Source organism: Bombina bombina, chromosome 5, assembly GCF_027579735.1.
Source record: "Bombina bombina isolate aBomBom1 chromosome 5, aBomBom1.pri, whole genome shotgun sequence".
Lineage (NCBI taxonomy): Eukaryota > Metazoa > Chordata > Amphibia > Anura > Bombinatoridae > Bombina > Bombina bombina.
This window is the reverse complement of record NC_069503.1, coordinates 1,085,665,623-1,085,674,933: the sequence shown is the minus strand read 5'-3', so window position 1 is coordinate 1,085,674,933 and position 9,311 is coordinate 1,085,665,623. Positions and strand designations below refer to the sequence as shown.

Here is a 9,311-nt window from a genome sequence, read left to right as displayed (position 1 = left end):
ATAAAGCACAGTCTAGGAAATTCGGAGCTGCTAACAATTTTAGGGTTAATCCAAAATTCACCACTAGAACTGACAGTGCTTGTGAAACAGAAGGAACTCACTGATCTCACCTAATATAATAAGCCATATGGGGAGGTAAAGTCCCCATATAAAATACAATTTTAAACTACTTTACAAATTACTTATTATTATCAACTGAGTATCATTCTCTTGGTATCCTTGGTTGAAGGAGCAGAAATTTACTACTGGGAGATAGCTGAGCACATTGGGTGAGACAGTGACAAAAACATACATGTACAGTCTACAATTAGCAGCTAGCTCCCATTAATGCATTGTTGCATCTGAGCTTATAGCTATGCTTTTCAATAAAGGATACCAAAAGAACAAAGCTAATTAGATAACAGATACAAATTGGAAAGTTGTTTAAAATGACATGCTCTGTTGGAATCGTGAAAGTTACATTTTGAGTTTTCTGTCCCTTTAATCTGAACTATAGTGCATTATGATAATATGGTGTACATTGCATGACTGCTTTCATCACTGTGGGTTACAAAATGGAATATATTTTAAATCAAACAATTAGAGTAAATAAAACATGGGACTAGTTCATTTGCATTTTGGTTTATTATTTATTGTAACAGAAGACAAAATCTTGACCATGCTGAAGTGAGAATCACAGTCAGAATCTGATTAGACATTTGAGTATAACAATCATTAATAAAGTAAATGGTTTATAAAAGGAACTGCTTGATGGAAGGTTTGAAAGCCAGACATGAGATTTATCTGCTGTAAGAGTCTTTATCGTCTATTGGACGTACTGGTGATGTTGTGGGTGCGGTTTCATTTGCTTTTGCATCTTTAAGGTCATTTTTGGAGGCCAAAAAGCCACTTTGCAGATCTAAATCAAATATAAAATATAGAAATGTAAACTCATAAGAAGCAATTAAATATTTTAATATAAAGTGGGAGAAAAATGCTCTAAAGATAGCATAATGTTTTATGTCACTACTGTGTGGCTCATTGCTTAGAATGTATTTAAACATATCACAGTACAAAATGTAATTGCAAACATCTGCCCTTTAGGATCTGATTAATGGCACTTTATTGAAAACTTCTTTATTTATATAAAAATTCTGTCCCTTCAACATTCTACACAGTGATTGTTTGGTTAGTGTAAGAGTTGGTTGGCAACAGCAAAGCAGATAAGATAAAGGCACTCCAGTGTCAGGTATCTGGCCAGCTAAACAATGCATATTATGCTAATTTGATCTCTGCTCTAGCTAAATATGACAACTGTTTATCTTTTTTATTGTAATCTTTCTATACTTTTTATTTTAGTTCAACTTACTAATAGTTTTTTGCAGTGCTGGAATATAGTCATTCCAAAATGAGCATTCCTTTTCCTTCAGTCCTTGCTTAGTTCCCAATGAAATGCTAAATTCCATGTAATTTCTTCCATTACTGTTTGCTCGGTACAAAGACCATGCAGGTAATCCTCTGGAAACTTTTCTTGAAAATGTGTATGAAAAGTTTGGGTTTCTGTATTGGAAAAATGACAGTGAAAGGAATGTGTAAGCACAGATGGAAGAAATACCTTTAAGCATATAGTTTATCTGATCAACCAATATATCATTTATAATCAAGCCAGTCAAAATTAAATGTATTGGACTGGATTGGAGATAACATTTTAAGCAACTTTCCAAAGTATTTATATTATCAATTTTCTTTAGTTCTCTTGCTATCCTTGGTTTAAGAGTAATCCTAGGTGAGCTCAGGAGTGTGCACATCTTAAAGTTATGGTAAACTTGCCCGCAATACAAAGAAAAAATAAAAGCCTTGCAATATTTTAATATAAGTTTAAAGGGACAGTCAAATCAAAATTAAACTTTCCTGATTCAGACAGGGCATGCAATTTTAAACAACTTTCCAATTTATTTTTATCTTCAAATTTGCTTTGTTATCTTGGTATTCTTTGTTGAAAGCTAAATCTAGGTAGGCCCAAATGCTAATTTATAAGCCCTTGAAGGCCGCCTCTTATCGCAGTGCATTTTAACAGTTTTTCAAAACTAGACAGCACTAGTTTATGTGTGTCATATAGACAACAATGTGCTCACTCCTGTGGACTTATTTATGAGTCAGCACCGATTCTGTTAAAAAGAACTGTAATAAGGGGGCATTCTGCAGAGGCTTAGATACAAGATAATCACAGAGGTAAAAAGTATAGTGTTGGTTATGCAAAACTGGGGAATGGGGAATAAAGGGACTAGCTGTATTTTCTGAACAAAAAAAAATCTTTATTAGACTGTTCCTTTAAGTCAGCAACTTTAGTTTTTATTGTGCCCAATAAAGGTTAATTATTCACATTACCCCCTTCTAACTCGCACCGCTCCTTCAAATTGATTAAGCTATCTGGCAACAGTGTTTGCAACAATTGTTTAAAATGATGTTATACATAGTTGCAAACACTGCTGTGCACACTCCAAAGGTCCTATTAGCCTAACCTTACTCTTCAACAAAGGAAACAAAAATAATAATAATAATAGAATAAAAAAAGTTGTTTAAATGACATGCTCTGTCTGAATCATAAATGTTTAATTTTGACCGTCACTTAGGAAAAATAATAAGGCTAAGAGAAAGTAGTTTATACCCGTTGGACTTCAGTATATACAGTAATCTTAAGTAAGAATAAAATGGAATATAAACATGCCTGGATTTGTCTTTAGTTAAATAAAGCATAGCCAAGGGGCACCTTTACTTAGGTTGGTTAAGTAATGAGCCTTAGAAATCCTATGTTCTATAATTCAGCTTCCTGTAATTCTGGGTACCCTTTGTATAGACTTAAAGGGACACTGAACCTAATTTTTTTCTTTCATGATTCAGATAGAGTATGCAACTTTTTTTGGTTCAAAACCTGGGTTGTCCTTGCAGATTGGACAGCACCAATAAACAAGTGCTGTCCATGGTTCTGAACCAAAAATTGGCTGGCTCCTTAGCTTAGATGCCTTCTTTTTCAAATAAAAAAAAAAGCGAACGAAGATAAATTAATAATAGGAGTAAATTAGAAAGTTGCTTAAAATGCATGCTCTATCTGAATCACGAAAGAAAAATTTGGGCTCAGTGTCCCTTTAAAGATTTCATTGGTTGGTTTATAGCTTCACATTAACCTAAGATATGTTTGTGGTATACATTACATCACTTGGCTGGCTAAATAGTGCATGTGAAAAGCAGAATAATCTGTGCCTAGGGACACTAGATTTATAAATCTGTTACTGACTGTAGAAGACACCATTGGGTCATTTAGACAGTACGCTTGTTATAAAATGTATCAGGCTAACTAAATTTGAATTATAAAATATAGTTAACCCAACTGAAATTCCTCTTTCATAACTCAATGATTTTAGATAAAATAAAATAAAATAAAATAAAGATAAGATCCATTTCACAAAATAGACTCTATGATTAATGTCAGATTCTTTAGAAAAATATTTTGTTGTTCTGCTGTCCTTAAAGCCGGTAAGGCAGCAGGTAACAGAAGCAGATCACAGTATATGGCTTTATAAAAATATCAATCAATAAATTTACTTAGATTTTCTAGTTTAAAAACTGTTAACCGATCAGTTGCTTTCTGATAGGAAAGTCGTAGTAGAATATGACCGAGATCACTAGCAAAAGAGCCACCACAAAGCAACAGCACTATTGCCATCAGTATTCAGCCATCACGCTCAAGCTTCTCAAATGCTGATTGGCTCAAGCACTGTTGGAAGATTATTTGCAACTGGGGAGGGGATTATGTAAATGCAACACCCTACCGGGGAACTGGAGCGTTATTTGAGGTGAGAATGTTGCGTGGGATTTAGTTTTAAGGGGGAGTTAATGATTAAAAAGTAGGGCTGGAATTGAGTAAGGGGTTTTAGAGGTAAAGGGACAGTCTATTTAAAAGTTGTTATTGTTTAAAAAGATAGATAATCCCTTTATTACCCATTCCCCAGTTTTTTTTTTTCATAAAAAACACTGTTATATTAATATACTTTTTTCCTCTATGATTACCTGTATCTAAGACACTGCAGACTGTTCCTTATCTCAGTGTTTTTTACAATCTTGCATTTTAGCCAATAAGTGCTGTTTCTTGCATAACCAATATCATTTTCCACGGAAGTGAGCACAATGTTATCTATATGACACACATGAACTAACACTGTCTAGCTCAGTGATTTTTAACCTTTTTTTGCTGTGGCACACTTTTTTACATTAAAAAATCCTGTGGCACACCACCATCCCAAAATTTTAAAAAAATCACGCATTGTAGCCTAATACAGCATATATATACACATACAAACACACACACACAAACATACTGTATGTATTGTGCTGTTATGCCATGCCTCCTACAAACTACCCCTACACTGGGAGTAAAAAAACAAGCAAAGTTTAAAAAATATGTCACACTGTTGCCACGGCACACTGGTTGAAAAACACTGGTCTAGCTGATGTGCAATATTTAAAAAGCACTGAAATAAAGGACAGCCTATTGGAACTTAGAAACAGGCAAATTTAGAGGTTATAACGCATATTAATATAACAATGTTGGTTATGCAAACTGGGGAATGTGTAGTAAAGTTGTTATCTACCTTTTAAAACAATTTAAACAATAAAAAAAAATCAAGTAGACTGTCCCTTTAACATGGTCTGCAATATTGGTTGATCATGGTAATAATAGTAGTGGTGAGGATAGTCTCAGCCATTGCATGAGGTGGTAAGAGCTACTAAACAGGATATTTTCATTAGTATTTTTTTCAATGGAAGTTATAAACTCAATTTATAGGTTTAAATAAACTGAAGAGGTTAGGATTAACAAATAAGCTTGCACTAAATTAAAGCTTATGAACAGCAATACCAAAGCTATACTTATTATATTGCTTATGGATGCTTGTAAGTATTAAATATATATTTAAAAAATAATAAAAATATATACTTACCCTGTTTTTACAAAGTTTGCCACATACTGCATTATTTTTAAGGAAAGATCCCGTTCCTCAATGGAAAACTGATTCTTGTAGTTTGAATGGAAGGGAAGTCCAAACGCGTAAATAACATCTTCAGGGAGATCCAAGCTGGTGCTGCACACACACAAAAAGTTAAAAATAAAAGCAAATCTTATAACTAATTATGTTGACAGCTTTAACCAAAAATTACGATTATTTTTTAAATCTGGAATTCATAACAAACAAGAAAAAATCTTAAAATGTCTATTTTCAAGGACAAGAACATTATTGTGAACCTAAAACACTGATACAATATAGTTTGATAGAAAGAAAGGGTGATTGGAAAAATATCTGGGAAATGTAAAGAAGAGTGAAAATCTATTCAGCAGAGTAACAATCTGTCCAACAGGTGTGAAGAAACATAGCAGCATAATACAAACACATGTTGATGTATTTTTAGACAACGCTATAGCCAAAATGACAATACACATTTTAAAACTTTGCATAAAGTAGAGTTTTCCTAGTTATTTATTTCTATTTCTAATTTCATTCCAGTCTGGACTTACTTTCAATATGAATTGTATTAGAGTTAAAAAAAATATCAACTTTTTGTTTATAAAGCACTTTTTAAAAAAAAATGAAATAGAACATACATGTTGGAAGTTATTGTGATCTTAAATTGTCAATTAAATTGTATTAAAGTGAATGTAAATTTTGATGCTAAAGTGCCCGGTTTTTAAAACGTTGATTAAAAACAGGGGCACTTTAATTCATCAAAATTTACATTTCACTCCTGTTGTGACAAAAAACTTACCTTTTAAACTTCACAGCAGCTCCAGCTTCCTCCGGTCTCACAAGCCATTTCTGATGTCAGAAATGATTGATAGGTCATCCTCCAATCACAGCTTCCCCCCCCCCCCCGGGGGATTCAGTGTCTGATTCACTGCTGTGATTGGAGGAAGCCGGATGCCTCATTTTAGACCCAGGAAGAGGCTTTGAAATGCGTGGAGGAAGCTGGAGCTGCTGTCAAGTTTAAAAGGTAAGTTTTTTTCACAGCACGAGTGAAATGAAAATTTTGATGAATTAAAGTGCCCCTGTTTTTAATCGAAGTTTTAAAAACTGGGCACTTTAGATCAAAATTTTAAATTCACTTGAAATGTAGTGGCATTTATTCATGGTCTGGGTTATGCTTATATACACATGGATTACACAAACAAAAGGCACACACTATATACATTTATTTATACCACACGTATTTATACAATTATAATAAAATTATAAAAATCAAATGTCATCGTGTCTGTACTTAAAATACTAATAACAGTGTTAGATAGTAACAAGTTAGAGTGTAGTTAAGTTTTTGTTTTTTGTTTGCTTTTAAAACTTTAGCACTAGTATTGTCAATGAGAAGCCTATATATGCATTAACAAATATCTTTACTCTGAACACTAATGCTTTATCTATAACACATTATATGCATTCACCATTTTCCTGTAAATCTCACAAAAATGCTGTTCTTAAAACTGATTAAATGTCTCCCATTGTACTATAGTAATATATAACCAGCTTGAACATGTAACGTTTCATTTCATCTGTCACTGGAAGGAATTCCATATTTTGCCAAAAGAAATTAAAAAAAAATATTTTCTTTGCTAGATCATATCTTTTAAACATATCTCTAGAGAAAATTAAAAAAAAAAGATATGACTTTCATATGTTCTCACATTTGCTGTGAAGACAAACAACAGTATTACAGAATGGTAAGTGCCTAATATTAAGAGTGTGCTGGAATCATCTTGCTGCTGGGTATAAAATTATGAAATCATTAATATGTTTGTCTATAAAATAAATTATCACTTAAAAGCTCATGCCCCAAAGCATGATAGGTAAATACTTATAATGATAGGAAGAACTAAAGCATTAAACAAGAAACATTTTGAAAATATAGGAGGATGTGCCATTCAGACATTTATTTTAGTTTTGCGTGGCATGCGTCAGATTTGGCTTTTTTTTCTCCACTCTTTTGTGCCATGCCAATACAAACAAAAGAAATAAACATGAGAATGCCTAAACATTTGTAATTGTAACAATGTTCTGGGGGAAGTGGTGCATTATCCAACAGAAATGCGGGGGTGCCAATATTTTTTGGCCATGACCGAATATATTTATATTTGTGAGCCTGCTTCCTGCGATGTAAGAAGCAGCGGTCATTAGGCCGCTGCTTCTTACACTCTTATCCCACCTCTGAGGTGGCGAGGGGGAATTACAGAGAACTCGCTCACTCTCTGTAATTGACTGTCCATTCTCTCATGCGATTGGTTGTGTGAGAGAAGGGGCGGGCATTACACACTCAATTGAGTGTGTAATGATATACGGGCAGCGGATCCTGTTAGTCCGCTGCCAGTATGTTGTAAAGGCGAGCGGACAACTTCTTGAGTTGAGAAGCTTGTCTCCTCGTCTTTTAGTACATGTGTCCCTTAGACTATATCCGGGTGCCTGAATTGTTTAGTTTGCAGGGTGGGACTCTAATGATGTGATTTGTTGAGGCCATATAGCATTATAGTGATACTTAGGGGTACATTTATATATTATATATATTTTACTTTGCATATTACATAACTTAAGCACAATCATATATTTTAAATGTGTTACTAATTATTTGGTGCCTAAATAAAGCATAAATTTAGGCTTCAAATAAACCTTCAAATAAATATTTATATTAAGTATGAACTCACATTTTGGAATACACAACAATAACACAAAAGAGTAGAGAAATAATAATGTTGGTGACAATACAAAAAAATAGGATCTAGAGAGATTCAGTGTCTTATTAAATGAGATCTATAACCAACAAGATCACAGTTCAATTTAAAGACGACTTTCCTCCCTCAGGGGCTGCTTATTTGACTCGTCAAGTACAGCTATAATTCATAAGCACTGTTTTATGAGTTTCAGTGTACAAGGTCAATTTAAATACAATGATATATACAGAATACAGAATCTAAAATACATGCAAGAGTGCAGCCCCGATTCAAAGGGGTGTATATGTTTATTAAAAACTGCCACAAACAATGGTCTTGTTTCTATTGAGGTGGTAAAGTTTGGAAACTGGTAGTAACATAAAAGTTTGCCAAAGACTTTAAAGGGACAGTGTACACCAATTTTCATATACCTGCATGTAATAGACACTACTATAAAGAAGAATATGCACAGATACTGATCCAAAAATCCAGTATAAAACCTTTTAAAAACGTACTTAGATGCTCCTAGTTTATCACTGTTAATGAGGTTAGGCTGGGACACCCAGTAAAAGGGGCTAGGAAAGCAGGAAGCAGAGACTCGCCCCCCACCCCCCACCCTCCCCTGCATATGAAAAGACAGATTACACAAACAGGAGCATGCAGGAATCTGTAGACTTCAGTCTACATCTGATACTTAGGAGCTTGGTTAGGAGTCTGAAAATCAGTACGTTATTAAAAAATAAGCAAAACTATACATTGTTACAAAAACACTCCCAGATGGGCGCTAAATAAATCGATCATCTACAAAACATTTATGCAAAGAAAAATCTAGTGTACAATGTCCGTTTAATGGAGATAAATGTTTTTACCACCAGTTTCAAGCTTTACCAACTCAATGAAAACTAGGCCAATGTCTCCTTACTAGTTTTAAAAGCAAACATTCTCATAGTGGCAATACAGGGTTATCCAGAGGTTACAGTCTTAAAGGGATACTAACCCCTCATTTTTTCTTTCATGATTCAGATAGAGCATGTAATTTTAAGCAACTTTCTAATTTAGTCCTATTATCAATTTTTCTTTGTTCTAATGTTATCTTGATTTGAAAAAGCAGTAATAAAAGGTTAGGAGCCGGCCCATTTTTTAGTTCAGCACCTTGGTAGAGCTGCGGATTGGTTTGCTACATTTAGCCACAAATCAGGAAGTGCTACCCAGGTGCTGAACAAAAAATGGTCTGGCTCTAAAGCTTACAGTACTGCTTTTTCAAATCAAGATAGCACGAGAACAAAGAAAAATTGATAATAGGAGTAAATTAGAAAGGTGCTTAAAATCTCATACTCTGTCTGAATCATGAAATAAAAAAATTGGGTTTAGTATCCCTTTAAGCCCAGCAGCACTACTCTGTCTGTCTGATGTTCACAAGCAGTTGAAGATCTGGTACAACTTAGTGAGGATCCCTATATCCCTATGTGATCTGTTTGCTGTTAACACAAATCCCTCAAGGGTCAAGGATTGTATATTGTATTTATACAGAAGGATAGAGGGAGCTGCACTAAGCAAATCTTTGACCATTACATCCGGATAACCCTGT

At 34.0% G+C, this 9,311-nt stretch overlaps 1 protein-coding gene across 1 annotated transcript in view; it reads right to left on the bottom strand.

Annotated features, from left to right (window-relative positions):
• Positions 1-605: 605 nt before the first annotated feature.
• Positions 606-9,311, bottom strand: part of TG (thyroglobulin) — a 535,242-nt gene continuing 526,536 nt past the window's right edge. The window contains exons 46-48 of the mRNA XM_053715949.1: positions 4,977-5,117; positions 1,349-1,539; positions 606-898 (exon numbers count right to left, since the gene is read on the bottom strand). Coding sequence (XP_053571924.1) covers positions 780-898; positions 1,349-1,539; positions 4,977-5,117 — 451 coding nt within the window. The 3' untranslated portion in view covers positions 606-779. The remainder of the gene's footprint in view (positions 899-1,348; positions 1,540-4,976; positions 5,118-9,311) is intronic.